Source organism: Salvelinus namaycush, chromosome 19 (genome assembly GCF_016432855.1).
Source record: "Salvelinus namaycush isolate Seneca chromosome 19, SaNama_1.0, whole genome shotgun sequence".
Classification (NCBI taxonomy): Eukaryota; Metazoa; Chordata; class Actinopteri; order Salmoniformes; family Salmonidae; genus Salvelinus; species Salvelinus namaycush.
The window spans coordinates 15,703,335-15,726,561 of NC_052325.1; the positions used below are offsets into that span (position 1 = coordinate 15,703,335).

Genomic DNA, 23,227 nt, shown 5'->3' on the forward strand with positions numbered 1-23,227 from the left:
TCCCTTCTTTGCGAGGCATTGGAAAACCTCCCTTGTCTTTGTGGTTCAGTCTGTGTTTGAAATTCACTCCTCGACTGAGGGACCTTACAGATAATTGTATGTGTGGGGTACAGAGATGAGGTAAGCATTCAAAAATAATGAATAACACTATTATTGCACACAGAGGGAGTACATTCAACTTATTATGCAACTTGGTAAGCACATTTTTACTCCTGAACTTACTTAGGCTTGCCATAACAAAGGGGTTGAATACTTATTGACTCAAAGACATTTTAGCTTTTAATTTTTTATTAATTTGTAAACATTTCTAAAAACATAATTCCACTTTGACATTATGGGATATTGTGTGTACGTCAGTGACACAAAATCATAATTTAATCAATTTCAAATTCCGGCTGCAACACAACAATATGTGGAGAGGTGTAAATACTTTCTGAAGGCACTGTAACAGAATGATATCTTCCTCACCTGCTTACGCACAAGAGGGAATGACTTCACACTGTGGAGACACAGGGCTGTGGAAAGAGCTGAGACATTTGAGTACCTCTCACCTCGTTCTACAGACTATTAATAGGCTGTATGATCTACGATTAGGGCCAGGCGTTTTTTCTTAAAATGTGACCTGACCAGGATCAACTCTGGGCCCTTCTACAGGTTCTCCACAGAGTATGTAAAAGAAGACCCCAGTACAGAAATTGTCAGAAAAGTCCCTAAACATATAAACCGTAACTATATTTCTTTATTCAAGAAAAATACAACTCTATATGAACTAAGTATTTAATGCACATTTATGTCATTAAAGCAGAGAAAATAATCCAGCCCAGTGATGTGCTTGCTCTTTGTGTACTGCCCTTTGACCTAGATCAACAACAACAGGAAGTGACAGAGATTATCTGATAGCGTAGCTATATGTTTTCAAGGCGGGCGCGTCTGTGTGTGTGTGTACTCAATGCTTGGGGCCACTGTAGCATGTGTTTCACATATGGGGTCTCAAGACTGTTTAGTGTATTTAAAGAGACTTCTATTTACTTGCCTCGTGCTAAGAGACGTTACAGTACTATGTTAATAAACACACATAAAGACGTCAGGAGTCAAACACACAGGCTAATGTCAGATTGTTTGGGAATGTCGTCACATTGACGTCACGTAACACATTGAACAATATTTTACGTGACACCAAACTCTCCATCTACCCTCGTCATTGCAGAACTCTCACTCCTACATCTCACAAGAATGTATCACCCCTGTTCTCAGAATTGGTCCAAGGAGGGCGACAACTCTTCAGCTTTTATTACCAGCTCTAATAATAACAGAGTGACCTACTGTGCCCGACTGAATGGAATATCAATGTGAGAATTTGAGAAACACACACTCATGCTTGCTCTGTCACACAGGCTTGCACGCACACACACATCGGCCTTGTATCAAGCCTGGATGCCCCCTAGAAGTCTGTTCCCTATGGAGCCCCATTGAGGCTGACTGTACACTAAGCAGTAAGCCTGGTATAAATATTTAAACCCTCCACCCATAGTCTCTGCTTTATGCTGCCATGGGCATTTAAACACCCCCTGGGGAACTCATATCTGCACACACACACACTGCATATGGGTTATTTGGCTGACTCAACTGCTGGTGTTGGGTCACTTAGTCTGGTTGTGTTATTGATGCTGGATTATTGAGATATAACCCAGTCATTTAGCAGAAAACTTACACGAGACATTAGGGTTAAGTGTCTTGCTCAAGGGCACATCGGCAGATTTTTCACCTAGTCAGCTCAGTGATTTGAACCAGTGACCTTTTGGTTACTGGCCCAACACTCTTAACCGCTAGGCTACCTGACGTCCTGGAGGAGTAGTTTAGAAGGTGCGTGGCATTCAGCTAGTTCTCATCTTTTTAGCCACCCATGAGTGGAAATGTAATTGCTGTTCATCTGTTGTGTTGCATAGTTATCACATGTTAAAGTTGAACATTGACATATTTTATGCTTTAAAGAGACTTACTAAAAGCCTATGTTAAACCTGTAGTTGAGATGCATTAAGGTGCTACACCTTACACCGATGTACAAAATATTACAGCCATGTTCACATTGGCAGTTTGACGTGACTCAAATCCTGTTTATTTGCATATCCGATTCAAGTATGTCCTTTTTTCTGAAGTCTTTACAGCCAAAAAGCACATGGAATCGAATATTTCAAACCACATTTCAAATCACCTTCATAGGTGGTTTGAAGTCAGATACAAATCTGATTCATGGCCAGACTTGTGTCTGAACGATCAAATCTGATTTATATGAACATGTGGTAACAAACTAGCTTGCTAATTGTTATCAAACAATTTAGTGAATGTGCTAAAATAAATGTGCATGCTTATTTGTTTGTATTATCTTTTACCAGATCTAATGTGTTTCATTTTCCTGAATTCATTTCACATTTCCACAAATTTCAAAGTGTTCCCTTTCAAATGATTTCAAGAATATCCATATCTTTGCTTCAGGTCCTGAGATACAGGCAGTTAGATTTGGGTATGTCATTTTTTGAGAAAATTGAAAAAAAGGGTCCGATCCTTCTTTTTAAGAAGGTTTTGTGAATCTGGGCCCAGGACTGGAGACCAGGGGTTGGTGCTGGGTCTTTTGCTGGGACTGGGGACCGGGAAAACATGAACGGGGAACCGGGAACCAGGAACTGGGGCTGCTGCAGGTGATCTGTGTAGGGGAGGAAGGACAACCTGAGGAGCAAACCGAGACACAAGGGAGCCCTAGTCCCAAAATTCAATGGTAGTACTCCCCTGTGGCCTGCTCGCTCTGGGTGAAGATTTGGTTCCTCCTCCGCAGCTCATCTGGTGGCCTGGTGCTAGGACTGGTGCTAGAAACCGGGATCTGGATTGGTGTTGGGACTGGTGCTGGATCTGCAGAGGGGAGGAAGGACAACATGAGGAGCAAGCAGACACACAAGGGAGCCCTAGACCCGGAGGTCAATGGTGGCACTCCCCTGTGGTCCGCTCGCTCCGGAGGAAGGTTCAATATTTGGTCTAGAGGTCTTCACAGATCCACCTGTACCCGAATACCCGACCCAGTCCAGAACCCGAGCGGGTCCAGATCCAGAATTCAAAATAATGTCACAGGTCTGGGTCGGATGTGATAAGATTGTCACAGGTCTAAGGATATGTGTAATTTCAACTCACTTGTCCGGAAGAGCCCGTACAGATCCGAAAGCGACTGTGGCAGTAGTCAGAGAGAGAGACATTTTATAATTTATGCTACTGCTCTATTTTTTCACGAGTGTGGAGCGTTGTTTGTGTAGCTTGTTGTTGGATAATCATAAGTTATCAAAGCGGCAATAGGCTACAGTCATAGAGCCTTGCTCCGTGTGTGGCAAAAGTTAGGAGATATCTAATCAATAGAAGATGGAATTAAAATGATGGAATTAAAAGTTAAAGGAGAAGGATAGGCTACAACGACCAAGTCTACAACGACCAAGAGCTAATGTTAGCTAGCTTAACAAGCTTCTTCCGGTTCGATGCAGTCAAGACAGGTACTACGTAATCATATTTGATGATAAGTAACCTCGCTATGGCAGCTATTAGTCTACTATCGCGTGAGTCGGCTTGGTTGGTTGCTGTCTCGTCTCTCCCTCCCTCCTCCTTGCTCACTGTGTCACACCTTCACAGTATGGCCCCTCCCCAGAACTGCTAGAGTGGCACCTCTCTTCCTCCTCTCGCGCTTTATCAGCACCGGTTAATAAAGTAGCTTAAAAAAAGATTTTCTGCTGCTTCCCTCACTCGGATCGGACCGGGTCTGGATCTGACCAGGTCTATATGGAATTGATCTAGTTGTCTTCGGGTCCATTCGGAATGGGTATCTATATTTAAACAATTCATTTATGCATATCGGATCCAGGTGGGAATACCCCAGGTCCATTTCGGAACGGGTCCAACTTTTTGGACCCATGAAGACCTCCAGTTTGGTCCCTCCTCTGCTCCACTTCTGGTGTTCCTGTGCTGTGACTGGGTCTGGAACTGGGATTGGATCTGCAGAGGAGAGAAAGGCCAACCTGGCGGAGCGAACCAACACACTTGGATGCCCAGGACCAGGAGGTCATTGATGGTACTCCACTGTGGCCTACTCGCTCTGGGTTTAGGTCTAGATCTTTGGTCCTTCCTCTGTGCCTCTTCTGGTGTGGGGATGAATGGTTCCTGGTTATGGTAGGGTTCTGTGAGAGGGATAGGTGTTGTGGGAGGAAGGGGGAAAGAGATGGAGAGGGGGAAGGGGGTGGTGGAAAATATGTTGATCTCCATGGGCTGGTGCTGAAGGAGGAGTACTGCGAAGGCTGGATGCTGGAGGACAGAGGGAACAAACAGGGCCTGCCTGGCCTCAGAGCACTCAACAGTTGATATGTGTGTTCAATGTGATTGCCTACATGTGGAAAGTTCTCTGTGCGTACCTTGTGCCATCTATGGATGGATTCCCTAGTGGGGAGGCAACCGTGAACAGCTGTCTGAGTAAAGTCCTTCTGTTCGGAGTGTGTTGTCAGGGTCATGATGATGGGTTATTGGAGGGGTCCAGGTCTGATCATTTCATTGCACATTTGGATGAGGGCCTCTAGCAGGTAGTTTGTGTTGTTGGGTGATTCTTGGCTGTTCACAGGTCTTGACATGCCTCCCCACTGAATGCTTGGTGGCACCCTGTACTGACTTGGTGATAGACATGGTGATAGAATGCGGGATGCTGGGATGAGTGAATGCTGGCTGGTTTGCTGCTATGCGGGATCAGGAGCAGGGAGGTCTAAGGGGGTGGATCTGGATTGTTAAGGAGCAGGGGGAGGAGTCAGTGGCAGTAGGGAGTATGGTAGGAAGATCAAGGGCAGTTGGTGGTGGGAGAGGGGGATCAGGGACCATAAGATGCAGGGAGTAGCGATCAGAGGAAGCAATGGACTGGGAGGGGGGTGGTATGGTGAGGGGTCTAGGAGGGGAGACGGTTTCTCGGAGGGGATAGGGGTCATGCTTGCTGGTGTTGGGGTTTGGGTTCTCGGGTGGTCTTCTGGTCTGGTCTCTTGTTGGTCTGTTTGTCTGTTTTTTTCCCTTTTGGTAATTTTGTCCAGTTTGGGTCGCTGTCTAAGAACTGGAGTTGCTCCCCTTTGACCAGGGGTTTGGAGAGGGTGGAGGTGGCTAGGAAATGATTTGTTGGGGTGGGACAGAGTTGGAGGGTCCGACAGGGGTGGGGGCTGTTTCTGGGACGTCTTGGATGGTGGGTTGGGAGGTGCCTGTGTTAAGGTCTGGGCCTGGTTCTGGGTCTTCGTTGTTCTTGTCGTCTGGTGGAGGGGGGTTGGTGGCTTTGGGATTTGGGTTAGTGGGGTTGGTGGCATTGGCCAGTAGAAACTGGGGCAGGTTCTGAAGTAGCCCCCTTTCCTGCACAGGTTACAGGGGCGTATGTTGGTACAGTCTGTGGTGGGATGGTTGTCTTTACAGATCTTGCAGATGATGGCTGTGCAGGCTGTAATAGTGATGATGTCTGGGCATGCCGTAATAGTGGACGGAGTCCCTGTTGTTCCCCAGCGTGAACCAGTCATTTCCGTTCCCCTAGTCCAGACCGTGGCTTTATCCAGGACCCTCCTAACCACTGACTTGAAGGTGGCAAAACGTGGTAACCAAACTTCTATGTTGTGCTCTTAGATGCTTTGATTGTGAAATTGGACTGTAACTACTTTTGATTCTGTGTCTGAGAGTGGAATTACAGGGAACTTGTTAAATGGGACCTTATCTTCACAATTTCTGTATTTTAACCAAAACTGTTCTAGTAGCTGGGGGGTCTTGAAACTGGCTTCAAATGATTCCTGGTCAGACGGCACAAAGCCCATACCTCTCTGGAGAACTGCCGTGCTGAATTCCAGACGGCTCATCGTTTCTGGTTTGGCGGTTGTTGTTGCTGCTCCTGTTGCTCCCCGGCGATTGGTGGCTCCGTCCTCGGCACCCTCCTCGTTGGAGAATAACGTCAGCCTCACCACATTGTAGCGGCCCATGGCTTCTGGGTTCATCCCGGTCATCTTGTTCAGGTGAGGGATGGTGGTTTTTGGGTCTGCTCCGGTCTTGCAGGAGGAGGAAGGACAAACCTCAGAGTGAGCAGACACACCTGGAAGCCCGTGACCCAGAGGTTAATAGTGGCACTCCCCTGTGGTCTGCTTGCTCCAGGTGAAGGTTGGCATCTTTGTTTCTTCCTCCATGCCTCTGTTTCGGGTGGTGAAGGTGTCTGGTCTGGGCTCTCCTTTTGTTGGTCTGCTCCGGGTGGTCTGCTCCGGGTGGTTGGCGGTCAGCTGTTCCTGGTCTGGTCGTGGTGGCCTGAGGGCAGATGGGGAAAAAATAAAGGCAGAGGGGAGGAGCGCTGCAGGCCAAGGGTAGAGGGAGTAAAAGCCAATGAATGCTTGATACGAAAATGTGGTCAGAGGCTCCGTATGGAGGTTGTGACGCATTTGCAAAGCCCCCGGGGCATAGACCCACCCACTGGGGTGCCAGGCCCAGCCAATCAGAATGAGTTTCTCCCCACAAAAGGGCTTTATTACAGACAGAAATACTCCTCGGCACAAGGTGCACCTGTGTAATGATCATGCTGTTTAATCATCTTCTTGATATGCTACACCTGTCAGGAGGATGGATTATCTTGGCAAAGGAGACACACTCACTAACAGGGATGTAAACAAATTTGCCACAGAATTTGAGGGACATAAGCTTTGTGTGCATGTCTGGGAAAAAGAAACCTGGGACAACAACTTTACATGTTGTGTTTATATTTTTCTTCAGTGTAGTTCCTACCACCATGAAGGTACTGGACAGCTCTGCGTCATTCCCCTTTCATCAGCGGTAGGTTGACTCAGAGAAGAGGTGTGTTTGTAGATCTTTCTTTTTACTCCTGAACATTGTGTGTCACATTAATAGGGAAAAAATGAACTGGTGCTAACAAAAGACCCCTGTATGCACAAACACATTTCTAAACACACACTGACACACATTCAGTACAAACAGTCACATAAGCATCCATACTACAGTGATGACACACAGCATAAACATATAGGCAGAGATGAGCAGTATTTCAAATATGTATTTTAATTACACTGGGCTGAACTACACACCAATGTATTTTGTAACAATATGCTTTCGAAAGCTATCATTTGTATTTTCAAAATACAAAACAAAATTCTATACCATTTCTTTATAGCGGTTCACAATTTTGTGGCCCCCTTTCACCCTACATTGGTATCAAAAGTCTGATGGCACTATGGTGTGATGCTGAATGAACAAAATGTAAATGCATATGTAAAAATGAACAATTGCAAAGCTTGCTGAGTATTACTCAAATGAGCTCCGCCCCAAAACAAGGCCAATGACAATACCCAATGTACTTTGCAGTTGTTCATTTTCACATTCATTTACATTTTGGTCATTAGCAGACACTCTTATCCAGAGTGTCAGTGTGTTCAACTAAGGTATACAAACAACAAAATACATTATCACAGTCATAGCAAGTAAAACGTTTCTGTAACCATTACTGAGAATTATGTTACTGTTCCGCCAACTACTTGCAATTTTATTTGTATTCATAAATACAAAATACATGTACTTTAATTAAATACAGTACTTTACAAAAGTATCTTATATTTGATTTTCATACATTGGTCTTTAGGGTATTTTGAAGTTGTATTTCAAATTCTTAATTTATGCCCACCCCTGCATATAGGCTATATCTAACAATACAGCTCAAAGCCAAGCGCTATTAATGTTCATTCAATGGTTCACCAGGTGAGTCTTTTAAAATGGGCCAGTGCTTTTCTCTGAGCTGCTCAATAATCGATTGGGTACACTCCATACGAGGTTGCACTGATTGATATAAGCATGATGAATTACCCTCCCTCTCTTTCAGCCTCTTACCTGTCTTCTCTCCTTGTCTTGTTATGTTTATTCCTTTTTCAATTGCCTATCCCATTCTCTCATCTTTCAAATTTGATTAACTCTTGTTTTTCTTTCAGTCTCACATCTCCTCGTTTCTTTATCTGTCTCTCTAACCCCCTTCCCCACTCTCAGGTCAGGCTGACTGGGCAGGCCAGGCTAGTGGCAGAGGTAAACAGCCAGTATTGAGGTAAGTTGGCACATATTGACATGATGAGCTGATAAGGTATATATAATATCAAAGGACATTCCAATAGGTGGTAGTAAAGGCAGAGAGGAAGAGATGAAGTGAGAGGGTTTACTCTGCACAAAACCTGTCCATGCGAAATAAGACCAGCAAGTAAGTAGTGATGGGAAATCGAGGCTTTCTGAAGTCTTCGGCGCTTTCACCAAATTGAGCCGAAAAACAGTTCATTAATCAGAGCTTCACTATCTGTTCAAAATACACAACAGTGACATCTGCTGGTCAGCAATATATAGCAATGTGTTTGGTAGACGTCTATGTTTGGTTCAGATTTTGTCCGGTCTGGACCAGCCTTGGTTTGGTCCAAACATAGACTTCTATAAATGTACTTATTTTCAACTTTCATTGAAAACCACTGTCAAGTGGATGGATTATCTTGGCAAAGAAGAAATGCTTGCTTAAAGGAACGTAAACAAATGTGTGCACACAATTTGAGAGAAATAAGCTTTTTGTGCATATGGAACATTTCTGGGATCTTTTATTTCAGCTCATGAAATATGGGACCAACACTTTACATGTTGCATTTATATTTTTGTTCAGTGTAATTTGTTCCATCCTAGCCAAATGTCCTCATGTGCTAGCATGCGCCACCCCTATCAAGGTGTTTTTCTACTTCGTAGCAACAATTTAATGTACATAGCTAGCTAACACTGTCAGCTTTCCTCAACAACTCCTGCTCTCTGACAACAGTCAGCTAGCTACCAAGCGACAATAGCTACATCATAAAAAAATGACAGCGTATATTTAGCTGGCTTTGCTATTGAATGACTGCTAAATTAATGACTGACTTACCTTTCCAAGAAGTTGGTGTTGGTTCTCACTTCTCAATGAATTTGAAATACCTTCCCCATAGAATTCAGGCAGTTGCTGACCACACCCCTCATCGAATATTCAACACCCCTTATCTAATATCCAAAGAAAGTATTGAAATTGTAACGGCAGTCTATTTGTCCTCCTCATCAGACGAGGAGAGGCGAGAAGGATCGGAGGACCAATGTGCAGAGTGGTAAGTTTCCATGATATTTAATATACACGAAAACAATACACGATACAAACGAACTAACCGTAACAGTCCCGTGTGGCACAAACACTGACACAGGAAACAAACACCCACAAACCAAACGTGAAACCCCGGCTGCCTAAGTATGATTCTCAATCAGAGACAACGATAGACAGCTGCCTCTGATTGGGAACCAGGCCAACAACGAAACCAAATATAGAATTAAAAGGATCTCTAAGGTCAGGGCGTGACAGTACCCCCCCTGCAAAACACACACACAGACTTAATACACAAAGAGACTCCTGTACTCACATATACACTCACACACGTCCTATGTACAGTCCATTCGGAAAGTATTCAGACCCCTTTACTTTTTCCACATTTTGTTACGTTACAGCCTTATTCTAAAATGTATTAAATCGGTGTTTTCCCTCCTCAATCTACGCACAATACCCCATAATGCCAAAGCAATAGCAGGTTATTCGACATTTTTGAAAATGTATAAAAATTTGAAAAAAATGAAATATAATATTTACATTAGTATTCAGACCATTTACTCAGTACTTTGTTGAAGCACCTTTGGCAGCGATTAGAGCCTCAAGTCTTCTTGGATATGACGCTACAAGCTTGACACAGCTATATTTGGGGAGTTTCTCCCATTCTCTGCAGCTCCTCTCAAGTTCTGTCAGGTTGGATGGGGAGTGTCGCTGCACAGCTATTTACAGGTCTCTCCAGAGATGTTCGATCGGGTTTAAGTCCGGGCTCTGGCTGAGCCACTCAAGGACATTCAGAGACTTGTCCCGAAGCCACTCCTGGGTTGTCTTGGCTGTGTGTTTAGGGTCGTTGTCCTGTTGGAAGGTGAACTTTTGCCCCAGTCTAAGGTCCTGAGTGCTCTGGAGCAGGTTTTCATCAAGGATCTCTCTGTACTTTGCTCCGTTCATCTTTGCCTCGATCCTGACTAGTCTCCCAGTCCCGTCGCTGAAAAACATCCCCCCTGCATGATGCTGCCACCACCATGCTTCACCGTAGGAATGGTGCCAGGTTTCCTCCAGACGTGACGCTTGGCATTCAGGCCAAAGAGTTCAATCTTGGTTTCATCAGACCAGAGAATCTTGTTTCTCATGGTCTGAGAGTCCTTTAGGTGCCTTTTGGCAAACTCCAAGCGGATGTCATGTGCCTTTTACTGAGGAGTGGCTTCCGTCTGGCCACTACCATAAAGGCCTGATTGGTGGAGTGCTGCTGACATGGTTGTCCTTCTGGAAGGTTCTCCCATCTCCACAGAGGAACTCTGGAGCTCTGTCAGAGTGACTATCGTGTTCTCTGTCACCTCCCGGACCAAGGCCCTTCTCCCCCGATTGCTCAGTTTGGCCGGGCGGAAAGGTTTTGGTGGCAAAGTCTTGGTGGTTCCAAACTTCTTCCATTTAAGAATGATGGAGGCCACTGTGTTCTTGGGGACCTTCAGTGCTGCAGACATTTTTTTAGTGCCTAGATCTGTGCCTTGACACAATCCTGTCTCGGCACTCTACGGACAATTCCTTCGACCCCATGGCTTGGTTTTTGCTCTGACATGCACTGTCGACTGTGGGACCTTATATAGACAGGTGTGCCTTCCTAGTCAGGTCCAATCAATTGAAATTACCCCAGCTGGACACCAATCAAATTGTATAAACAGCTTAAGGATGATCAATGGAAACAGGATGCACCTGAGCTCAATTTTGAGTCTCATAGCAAAGGGTCTGAATACTTATGTAAATATGGTATTTATGTTTTTTATGTTTATTAAGTTAGGTTTTTGTTTTGTCAATATGGTGATAAAAAAAATGAGAATCCATTTTAGAATAAGGCTGTAACGTAACAAAATGTGGAAAAAGTCAAGGGGTCTGACTACTTTAGGAATGCACTGTAGAGACAAACACTGGACCGTTTCTTTTATACTGTTTTCACACAGTGTATTCATACTGCATTATTCACAGAGCTCATTCTACTATATCTACTACTGTACATTGCATTTTGTTACACTGTTTATTTATGCACTGGAGGCTCAACATAGCCCGCTGTATATATATACTGCTGTACATAAAAATACACGAAAAAGTATATATTGTTTGTGTATGTACGCATAGATGACAGTGTTATTGGGTTGTTCATTGGATTCAGACATGAGTGATTTCTTGTTTTTTGTTTTTTATTATTATTTGTGTACTTGTTTGACATTTTTGCTGCCCTGGTAGTAACACAAGCAATAACATATGCTAAACTGTGTACCGACCAATATATTTTGATGTGATAAAATTGTCAGATGCTGGACTTTTCAAGGCACACTTTTCAAGTTAATGTGATTCCCCGAAAGTCATTCAATAATGTTTTTATTGAACTAACCATATAGCAGCACACAAATCTGTAATGTATTTATGTTACAATGAGCAGTAATCTTTTATTTATTGTGGTCTTGAAGTACAAACTGTTATATACTTTATTATCTAGCAAATAAAACCGACTATGTCTGAGGACGCAAAACAATCCATTCAAAAGTAGGCCTATTAGGCCAATAAATTATCAGCACATATTCGCCAACAATCGGGGTATTCGAAATATATCAAATAAAAGTTAGTGGACCTAGTTCGCTTTGAAATACAGTAGATGCTAAATTCTAAAACCATTCATCCGATGAAGAAGCAAAGCTAAAGTAGCCTAAAGGTAAATGCTAACAAATCTATTTCTCAACACGAAACTCAACAGATCACCAAATCACTACTTGGACCACCAGCAACAGACTAATTACATACAAGTACTTTTAGACAACAAGATCAGGGCAGAGCTACCAGAAATGTTGCAATCGATATTTCAACAGTGCAGGGATCATCACAGCCGGAGTGCAATGGCTGAACCGCACCCCGCCCTCTTAATCACCGTGTCTCCATTGCCAGGTATGAATGAGTGGTAGTGATTCCAGTGCCAACATTTTCGGCTGACAGGATTTAGCCAGACGAATGACTAACGATTTCTGGTGTTCCGTAGCATTCCAGTCATTGATGCATATTCGTTTCCTCGTGTTTGTGTACTGCATCGGCCACAGGGTGGCATATGACTCCCAGATATGTAGGAGAGACACAGTACCCTACTACTTCATCTACAACTAGACAGAGTAGGCTAGGCCAGGGGTTCCCAAAGAAGTGTCCGATGTACTGCAGGGGGTCCGCAGCCATTTTTTACAACTGAATGTTTATGAATATTGCATCGTAGCAACAACAGATGACAGGAATTTTGGACAAGGGATCCATGGAAAATATTTACAGGGTGCAATAAAATGTAATTATTCATCCACAATGTATGTTCTTCATAACCCTTTAGCTGCACAAGATGGGCCGGGGGGGGGGGGGGGGGGGGGGGGGGGGGGGTCACAGGGATATTGGTATCTACAGGGATATTGGTATAACTAAATTCTTATTTTATTCCCCGAAAATGTTGTTTTGAATTTAAAAGCATGGTAATTTAAGCCTGAAAAATGCTAAATGGTATCTCTGCCCTCAGGCACAATGCTAAATGGTATCTCTGCCCTCAGGCACAATGCTGAATGGTATCTCTGCCCTCAGGCACAATGCTAAATGGTATCTCTGCCCTCAGGCACAATGCTAAATGGTATCTCTGCCCTCAGGCACAATGCTAAATGGTATCTCTGCCCTCAGGCACAATGCTAAATGGTATCTCTGCCCTCAGGCACAATGCTAAATGGTATCTCTGCCCTCAGGCACAATGCTAAATGGTATCTCTGCCCTCAGGCACAATGCTAAATGGTATCTCTGCCCTCAGGCACAATGCTAAATGGTATCTCTGCCCTAAGGCAAAATGCTTAGAATTGCAGAACATTTGCTTTAAAATATTATTTCTGACGCAGATAGGGGGTCCTTTAAAATTGTATTTCTGACGCCAATAGGGGGTCCTTTAAAATGTTATTTCTGACGCCAATAGGGGGTCCTTTAAAATGTTATTTCCCAGGGCCTGACACTTGATTAGTTCGACCATGCACTGCATAAATCATAGTTAAACTGCTTGTATGCAATTTTTTTAATTTAACGTTGAACACCGTTCTACCGTAATGAACGCACCCCTGGCTGCTAATACTGCCCTTGGAAACGCACGCCAGAGGGTGTAATGGAGCTGTGTTGTTTCTCGAGGTATTTGCTCCTAACCACAGATCAGATCTAGGAACAGATAACCCTTGTCAAAGCGAATCTTACCTACTATTACGGAGAAAGAATATCTGACCCTGTATCAGTGGTTAATGGGGCACTTTGGCGGCTGCGCTGTGAATGTCCTCCAGCGGAGAGTCATGGTAGCGCAACGTTTGCAGAAACCTCCTTTTCAGTTTACTGTGGTATGGCATTGGGCATAATGGAGACCAAACCAGTGATAACCTTTCTCAAAACCCTCCTCATCGTTTACTCCTTCGTATTTTGGGTAAGTTAACGTTACCCTCGGTTTATCCATGCCCCAATGTAAGCCTTGGGGAGATAGTTGTCGTTGTAGACGCAGACATGTGAGGTGTACCCGTATAGAAAATAAGTGCATGCCAACGTGCCCTCTATGACGAAAGGGGTAGCCTACCTTTATTTTTCTATATGGATGATTAATTCAGTTAATTCGAGGGTGGACTTTTGTCTTCATAGGACTTCTTGCTACCGTGCATGTAATGCTATAAATGTGTTTCAGCTGTGCCTTTTATGATGATGACTTCTTATCGGGTAATGTTTACAACCACACGCTTGGAGAAATGCGACATCCTCAGCTGTCCAGCCCAGCTGTAGGCTTATTGCGCACATTGTCACCGACTCCAGCTCGCGAAATGTTGCTCTCTATTTCGAAGTTGTCAGTATGACCGCAATACATATGCATGGCATATGCGTAGAATATAGAGCGCAGCAGCTTCTCTGTAGTGACAGAGATAGGCAGAGGTTATCAGTCGAGGCTGTTGATGCAGGCAAATCAGCAGCCACTCATGTAACGGTTTCTGTCTGGTCCATCGTTTGGTGCGTAGCAACATGGAAGTCATCCCGTCAATGCCAAGGCTACAGTATGCATAGGCTCTAGTCATTGGTCATTATACCAGCATACAATGTTTTGTCATTGATTTAGACTAACCATACTGGATGTGTGGCACTATATAGCCCCGCCATGGATGTGCACCTGACTTTGTAAACATATCCTACAGCCCACTTGAAATGATTTGTCTATATCCTGTTACGTTGTTTGTTTTTACCATAGCCCCTCTATTAATTTAATAGGATCTCTATGTCACAAACCTTCAAAGATCCAGAATGATATGATAATGGCAGCCATTTTGGTCAGGGATAAATCCAAACCAGTCTAATTGGAAAGAATGGCCGAATAGGCATAGGTCAGGAGTATTCAACTCTTACCCTATGAGGTCCAGAGCATGCTGGTTTTCTTTTCTACCTGATAATTAATTGCACCCACCTAGTGTCCCAGGTCTATATCATTCCCTGATTAGAGGGGAACAATAAAACAAATGCAGTGGAACTGGCATTGAGGTCCAGAGTTGAAGTAATGCATTCCCTGCTTTTACTTATGCTGGAAAATTAAAGTAATTCATGTGATATTAAAACATGGTGTAAAAGAAGTACTGTCATTGCAAAATATTGTCATATAATACTAAATACAGTTTATACTGGTTTTATAAAACAGAAAATATGTATAAATAGTATTTAAAATATATGTAACTAAACAGACCATAAATGTTTACATCTTCCAAAGCTGGGAGTGTTATTATATGATACAATATCAGTACTTGTTGCATTTACAACTTGTCTAAGTCAGCTGTCTAAGTCAGTGGATTTTAGTCAGTGTATGGCTGTGGATTGACAGCATTGTTTTTATGGCATTTTGGCATATTGGCAGTTAATTTGAAGAAAAACTAATGGAATCATTCCACTAAACTGGCTGGATAGCTCTCTAACAAACATACAGTGCAGATATATTATTGAAATTCATTATTTTACATAATATTGTTCTTATCACAGCACTGGCAAACCATGGTTGACCAACTCCCTGACCAAAATGTCTGACCTTTATCCCATTTTAAGAAGGTTCATGTCCATTCTAGTACTCTAATTCCTAATTCTATGGGTTGACCAACTCCCTTACCAAAATGGCTGACCTTTTTTATACTGTCATAAGAAGGGTTGTCCATTCTAGTATTCTAATTCCTAATTCTATGGTCTGACTGACTCACTCTTATACGTTTGTCATATGTTTCCTGAGACTATCATTGTCATACCATAGCATGTATTTCTTGAGCCAACTCCTGTGTCTATTAGGCTACATGAGAAACAGTAGTCAGTAGAAACATAATCCCTCTACAGTCAAACCAAAACAAACTCACAGTGTTTGTGCAGCTCTTATCCTGAGAGATGCTCTTTCTACACCTTGGGCTGAGGTCAGAGGGGTGGGTGTCTACACCTTGGAATGGGCTGAGGTCAGAGGTCAGGGTGTCTACACCTTGGAATGGGCTGAGGTCAGAGGGGTGGGTGTTGGTTTGGAATTCTTCAGATAGTTTGGTTCCTGAGTTTCACTGTCATCAGCTTTTTTTATTTTACTAGGCAGGTCAGTTAAGAACAAATTCTTAATTCCAATGACGGCCTAGGAACAGTGGGTTAACTGCCTTGTTCAGGGGCAGAACAACAGATTTGTACCTTGTCAGTTCGGGGATTCGAACTTGCAACCAACGCTCTAACCACTAGGCTACTCTGCCGCCCCACAGCTAATGTCATCCGGCGAGTGCTTCAGACTCTAGTTCACACGGTGTGGTCTCCAGTAGTGCAGGTGGCAGACTTGGGGTATGTGAGACACTGGCATGTTTTAATGTTAAAAATAGCCCTCCCCCACTCCCCGAGGAGACTGGTGGGAGGAGCTATATGAGGACAGGCTCACTGTAATGGCTGGAAGGGAATAAATGGAACGTAGTCAAACAGGTGGTTTGATACCATTCCATTTGTTCCATTCCAGCCATTACAATGAGCCTGTCCTCCTATAGCTCCTCCCACCAACCTCCTCTGATTTCAATGTCTAGTTTTGATTTACATTTGGTTAAGTGTTCGACTAACGTGAATTATGCGTGAAATCAACAAAAAATTTCACCATGTCATTGGAATTACATTAAAAGTTGGGTGAAAAAAAGACGAAATTCCCTTAGGTTGATGAGTTTTTGCAAATCCAATCAGTTTTCCACGTTGATTCAAGGTCATCACATTGATTTTTTGTTGTTTTTTAAATGCCATGGAAACAACGTCGATTCAACCAGTTTTAACCAAGTGGGCCATATTTTCTCTTTTGGGGACTGGGGGGAAAGGGGTCATTCATGTTGCCATGGCTGCTGGTTTCTGAGTAATCTACCAGATTGCATTGGAATTTATTAGTTAGATTTTGCCTCGTTACCTGTGGTACAGAGTCCAATGTTTTCTTCATAGCCCTAATGGTTCAGATTGTTAGAGTCATCTGATCCTAGATCTAGGACTAAGGGCAACCTCTACAATGGTCGATTGCATCACAACAACAACAACATCATCACTTCCTGCAGCCCTAGCCTGGGTTCTGTTTTCAACATATGACATCAGCTATATTGCATGCAGACAAACACACTGTCTAGTCTATCATCTGGCCTGACTATCAATGCAATAGGGGCTCCCGAGTGGCGCAACAGTCTAAGGAACTGCGTCTCAGTTCTAGAGGCGTCACTACAGACACCCTGGTTTGAATCCAGGCTGTATCACAACCAGCTGTGATTGGGAGTCCCATAGGGCGGCGCACAATTGGCCCAGCGTTGTCCAGGTTTGGCCGGTGTAGGCAGTCATTGTAAATAAGAATTGGTTCTTAACTGACTTGCCTAGTTAAATAAAGGTTACATTTAAAAAATAGATGGAAGGATTTTTATAATACAAAGACAAGACAGATAGATTGATAGACATTGATCAATCAGTAGAGGAGCAAGTATACTGGTACAAAAAAAACATAACAAAATGGCAACAACACACTCCTTAACATGCAGAACTCACCTCTCAGGGCCATTGGACAAGGGCATACATATGACCCCCTGTTGTCACCTCACCGCAGAACAGCTGGCATGAACATATGACTATTAGTGTGTGAAATTGGTTTGTGCACTTATCTTATGTGTGTGCCCCCACTTATAACTTATGATTAAGATATTATAATTTCTCACAAAGTCCCAAAAGATTCTGAAAAAAATACACATTTTCTTGAATCCCTTGGTAAAATCGTATTTACATGATAGTTAGCCTACCTGATAACTACTTTTTGTTTTTTGTTTATAGAAACAAGCAAGCGATTCTTGTTAAATAAGATAGAAGATGAATATCAGCAATACTAGAACAATAGAATAAACCATTATCAAGGCAGTATTCTTATAATGATGCCAGATAGTTCACTCAGTACAAGCCCACACACAGGCCACGAGGTGGAGCCTAATTGATTCTCTGCTAAGTTCCCTACGCACATTAAAACCGCAAGACTTCCAACAGTGATAAATGTAGGAGCATTGTTATTATACTTTGTACATTATGTAGTACCAGCTATACAGTACAGATTATGCAGTGTTTGTGTTTCCACTCATTACTAAACCGAGCCCTTTGGTCTGTGTTGGTGTCATTACTTATGAATGGTTGAGAAATAAACATATTCAGAGATAATAGGGACATTTTATTGATTTAGGTCTGTGGTGGTGCTTTGATAAAAAGTGTTATCATATTGTGGTTTTTAAGGGATTGTAGTGCCTCAGTCTTTTAATTTGTGAAGAACAGTCCAGGTTTCGAGGGCAGTTAGTACATTTAGACTTATGGAGAGGGGGGGGTTTGCCACCTGCTGTTCATACAAGGTTAGAATGACAAAGAGAGGAGGAGAGGGAGATTTTTTGTATGTTTTGGCTGAGTTCTGCTTGGATACTGCAGCACCTCAGAGATGGATGTTTGTTACCATGGATACAGTTTAACTCTGGCCCTGCCAGCCAAACGGTCCCTGTCCTTGACACCTCTCCTAGTGTTCTTCCATCCCAAACGGGTGCACATGTTTGTCCCAGCCCAGCACTAACAAACCTGATGCAACTAATCAAGGCCTTGATAACTAGTCTTATGATGTGCAGACGTTTGCTACAGTCCAGCACTGTACCTCATTCAGGTAATGAAAATACATTTAGACCACAATTGGGCCTGTACACCTGCCAGTAAAACTATGTCACATTGTTTGTGTGCCTGTGTGGTTCTGCTTATGTGGATGTGTGTGCAGGCCTGCTATGTGGCAGTATGACAGCCGGCAGGAGAGAGGGACCTCATGGTGGGGGGTATGGGGCTGATGATGAGTTGGCAACAGGCTTTGCTAGTGGGGTGGCATTAACAGATCGGCACCCCTTCTGTACCCCGTCCCAAAAAGCAGCGGCCCCCCAGCTGGGACACAGGCATTTAGCTGGCCCACACAACACACTCCTTTATGAGTGGCCTTCATTAGAAATGCTAAGAGCAGTGCCACAGGAGGAAGCGGCTCGCTCTGGATCAAAGGGTTCTTTTGATTCGCTCCCTCTTTGTGTGTGTGTGTGTGTGTGTGTATGTGTGTTCCACAGAAAAACGATCAACATATCCCTTCGCCTTAAACCTCTCCCCCATTCCTTCCCTCGCTCTGTCTCTTTCTCTGCACTCCCCTCTCTGTTATGACACCTAGAAACAACTGCTATTTGCTCCTTGGTCAGAGAGGACAAGCTGAAAGATTGCTCTAGTTATCACTTATGTAAGGGATAAATAACAAGGGGCTATGCGTTCTGTGGAAAATAATGAACGACGTGTGGAAGGTGTTTTCCACAACGCATTAGCAGAGTGGAACAGACCTTCCACTGAGTTGTATTATTTTCCAGGGAATGCTTAGAGCCCCGAGTTGATTATCCCTTTTATACCATGGCTATAATTTAACACATTTGCAACTAGAAATGTGTTCATTTGCCAGTAGGAATGAAGTTTACTAGATAGCTACAGTAGTTGCCGTGGTAACCAAACAGACTTGCTAGTTTAGCTAACCAAACCATGAGTCCTAGCTTGCTATTATGAAAATCGAATTCAACAATACCAATACTGTTTTCAGTTTGACTTTTGCTTTCAAAAGCAGCTCAAACAAAATGTAAAAAATAATCATAGCCATTGAATTCTACCGTGTAAAAGTACTGTGTGTTATAGGGAAATAATGCACGCTTTAGAATGGCTTTCAAACCAATCAGAAAGGAGTATTCCATGGTATAATTAAGCAATAAGACCCGAAGGCTTGTGGTATATGGCCAACACACCACAGATAAGGGCTGTTCTTAGGCACGATGCAACGCACCCTTAGTCATGGTATATTGGCCATATACCACAAACCCCAGAGGTGCCTTATTGCTATTATAAACTGGTTACCAACATAATTAGAGCAGTAAAAATAAATGTTTTGTCATACACATGGTCTGATATACCATGGCTGTCAGCCAATCAGCATTCAGGGCTCAAACCAGACAGTTTATAACGACATTTAAACCTGCTATCAATTACACTCAAAACAATGATCTTAGATCTGTGTCCAGGGGAAACTTCATTGTCCCATACTGTGGAGAGGCAGAGGGTGGGTGGCTATGCATTGTTGAGCCATGGGGGGTGTTCTCTAGTCTTTGGTCTAAGCACGATCAGTAGCACCATCAGTAGCAGCACTGCACTCTGCTGGCTGAATAGTGTACCTCTGGATATCAACATCTATCTGGCATCTTCTCCCCTCTCCTCCTCTGTCTCCTCCATCTGCTCTCTCACCTCTTTCCACCCATCGTCATCACCCTTTACTCATATATTTCCCCTTTACTACCTACCCTCTCTCTGTCCTCTCCCCTTTCACTCATCTCCTTTCCCGCTCTGTTTCTCTCTTTCTTTCTGTTCTTCAGATCACAGGAGCGATCCTCTTGGCAGTGGGAGTATGGGGGAAGTTTATGCTGGGCCCTTATATCTCTCTGATAGCTGAGAACACCACCAATGCTCCATACGTCCTCATCGGCACTGGGACTGTCATCATCGTCTTCGGCCTGTTCGGATGCTTCGCCACCTGCAGGGGGAGCCCATGGATGCTCAAACTGGTGAGGGGAGAGGGAGGAGAGGAGCATACACACACACACACACACACACACACACACACACACACACACACACACACACACACACACACACACACACACACACACACACACACACACACACACACACACACACACACACACACACACACACACTGGATCTGGGAATCTGCAGCTGGGGTTGTGAAGCATTGTTTTGATGCTGATTAACCCAGAGCAGTTGGAGAAACACAATGATAATTATCTACACTACCATTCAAAAGTTAAGGGTCACTTAAGGTCTCCTTGTTTTTGAAAGAAAAGCACTTTTTTTGTCCATTAAAATAACATAGATTTGATCAGAAATACAGTGTAGACATTGTTAATGTTGTAAATTACTATTTTAGCTGGAAACGACAGATTTTTTATGAAATATCTACATAGGCGTACAGAGGCTCATTATCAGCAACCAACCTGTGTTCTAATGGCATGTTGTTAGCTAATCCAAGTTTATCATTTTAAAAGGCTAATTGATCATTAGAAAACCCTTTTGCAATTGTTAGCACAGCTGAAAACTGTTGTTCTGATTAAAGAAGCAATAATACTGTCCTTCTTTAGAGTAGTTGAGTATCTGGAGTCCTCAACTGGCAGCTTCATTAAATAGTACCCGCAAAACACCAGTCTCAACGTCAACAGTGAAGAGGTGACTCCGGGATGCTGGCCTTCTAGGCAGAGTTCCTCTGTCCAGTGTCTGTGTTCTTTTGTCTTAATCTTTTATTTTTATTGGCCAGTCTGAGTTATGGGTTTTTCTTTGCAACTCTGTCTAGAAGGCCAGCATCCCGGAGTCGCCTCTTCAATGTTGATGTTGAGACTGGTGTTTTGTGGGTGCTATTTAATGAAGCTGCCAGTTGAGGACTTGTTAGGCGTCTGTTTCTCAAACTAGACACTCTAATGTACTTGTCCTCTTGCTCAGTTGTGCACCGGGGCCTTCCACTCCTCTTTCTATTCTGGTTAGAGCCAGTTTGCGCTGTTATGTGAAGGGAGTAGTACACAGCGTTGTACGAGGTCTTCAGTTTCTTTGCAATTACTCGCATGGAATAGCCTTCATTTCTCAGAACAAGAATAGACTGACGAGTTTTAGAAGAAAGTTCTTTGTTTCTGGCCATTTTGAGCCTGTAATCGAACCCACAAATGCGGATGCTCCAGATACTCTAAAGAAGGCCAGTTTTATTGCTTTTTTAATCAGGACAACAGTTTTCAGCTGTGCTAGCATAATTGCAAAAGGGTTTTCTAATGATCAATTAGCCATTTAAAATTATAAACTTGGATTAGCTAACACAACGTGCTATTGGAACACAGGAGTGATGGTTGTTGTTTCCAGCTACAATAGTCATTTACAACATTAACAATGTCTACACTGTGTTTCTGACCAATTTTATGTTATTTTAATGGACAAAATGTTTTATTTTCTTTAAAAAACAAGGACATTTCTAAGTGACCCCAAACCTTTGAGCGGTAGTGTACATAACACATAGAGTGCTTCACTCACTAGCCTGTCCCCACCACACCCAACCTGTGTGTGTGGATTATTTTTATAGAATTTTTTTCTCCCCACTCTCTACCCATCTCTCTTTCTCTATCTCTCTACAGTATGCAATGTTCTTGTCCCTGGTGTTCCTAGCTGAGTTGGTGGCTGGGATCTCTGGCTTTGTTTTTCGTCATGAGGTCAGTTTCTCTATTTGTAATACATTACCCACAATTCATCTGGCCCCATCTCAGCCGCTTATCTGCCAATAGAAATATGTCACATCACGTGTGTGCCTGCGTGTTTGTGCGTGTGTGTCCACAGATAAAGGGAACCTTCTTGAGGACGTATACTGACGCGGTGTTGAACTATGATGCTGAGGATGAAAAGAGCCTGGTTGTGGACAACGTCCAAAGCAGCGTGAGTCACAACAACAACAAAACTACTATTCTAACAACAATACACAATTCAATCACATCTCTGTCTGTGTGTCTCTCTCCAGCTGCATTGCTGTGGGGTGTACAACTACACCAGCTGGTTGGGCAGTGTGTACTACCCTGCTAACGGCTTTCCCCTGAGCTGCTGCTCCAACTCCTCTGACTGCAGCCCACAGGACCTCCGCAACACCACCATAAACCACACCAAGATCAACCAGCAGGTGTGTGTGTGCGTGTGCGTGTGCGTGTGCGTGTGCGTGTGCGTGTGCGTGTGCGTGTGCGTGTGTGTGTGTGTGTGTGTGTGTGTGTGTGTGTGTGTGTGTGTGTCTGTCTGTCTGTCTGTCTGTCTGTCTGTCTGTCTGTCTGTCTGTCTGTCTGTCTGTCTGTCTGTCTGTCTGTCTGTCTGTCTGTCTGTCTGTCTGTCTGTCTGTCTGTCACCCATCCACTGTGTTACACACTAACCCGTCCCCTGTGTTTCAGGGCTGTTATGAACTGGTCACCTCCTTCCTCGAGATCAACATGGCCATCATTGCAGGAGTGACTTTTGGCATCGCCTTCTCACAGGTGAGATAGAGAGAATGCACTTGTGTGTTGATATGAGTGCTGTTTTTAAGGTCTACTGTAATCTGAAGCTGTTCTTCCCAACTCCAATCCTCCAGTACCCCAACAGTACACATTTTATTGTAGCCCCGGACAATACACATGTGTACTGCTGGGGGTATTCAGTGACTGGAGTTGAAAAACACTGATCTAGTTATCTCTCTCTCTCTCCTTCTCAGTTGATTGGCATGTTGCTGGCATGTTGTCTGTCCAGGATCATTACAGCTAATCAGTATGAGATGGTGTAGCTGGGAGAGCAGGTTAGTGACTATTCTCTCACTCACACACACACACACACACGCACGCACACATACACACACTATACACACACTATACACACACACTA

General features: G+C 43.5%; 1 protein-coding gene, 1 long non-coding RNA gene and 1 pseudogene across 2 annotated transcripts; 1 reads left to right on the forward strand and 2 right to left on the reverse strand.

Annotated features, from left to right (window-relative positions):
* Window positions 1-270: 270 nt before the first annotated feature.
* On the reverse strand, window positions 271-9,047 carry LOC120064198. The gene is made up of 3 exons (XR_005478577.1): window positions 8,969-9,047; window positions 5,855-6,330; window positions 271-2,904 (listed from the first exon to the last, which is right to left on the reverse strand). It is a non-coding gene; the product is annotated as an uncharacterized LOC120064198 (long non-coding RNA).
* A 2,935-nt stretch (window positions 9,048-11,982) lies between these two features.
* LOC120064534 lies at window positions 11,983-12,111 on the reverse strand (annotated as a pseudogene).
* Window positions 12,112-13,553: 1,442 nt separating this feature from the next.
* On the forward strand, window positions 13,554-23,129 carry LOC120064193 (tetraspanin-7-like). Its single transcript, XM_039014596.1, has 7 exons — window positions 13,554-13,634; window positions 20,155-20,343; window positions 21,970-22,044; window positions 22,169-22,264; window positions 22,347-22,502; window positions 22,762-22,845; window positions 23,061-23,129. The coding sequence occupies exons 1-7, from the start codon at window positions 13,554-13,556 to the stop codon at window positions 23,127-23,129; spliced, it is 750 nt and encodes a 249-aa protein (XP_038870524.1).
* The last annotated feature ends 98 nt before the right edge of the window (window positions 23,130-23,227 follow it).

Coding starts and splice junctions, on each gene's coding strand:
- LOC120064193 (XM_039014596.1), top strand. CDS start 13,554: ATGGCATTGGGCATAATGGAGACCAAACCAGTGATAACCTTTCTCAAA. Junction 22,265..22,346: donor TGGACAACGTCCAAAGCAGC/GTGAGTCACAAC, acceptor GTCTCTCTCCAG/CTGCATTGCTGTGGGGTGTA. Junction 22,503..22,761: donor ACACCAAGATCAACCAGCAG/GTGTGTGTGTGC, acceptor CCTGTGTTTCAG/GGCTGTTATGAACTGGTCAC.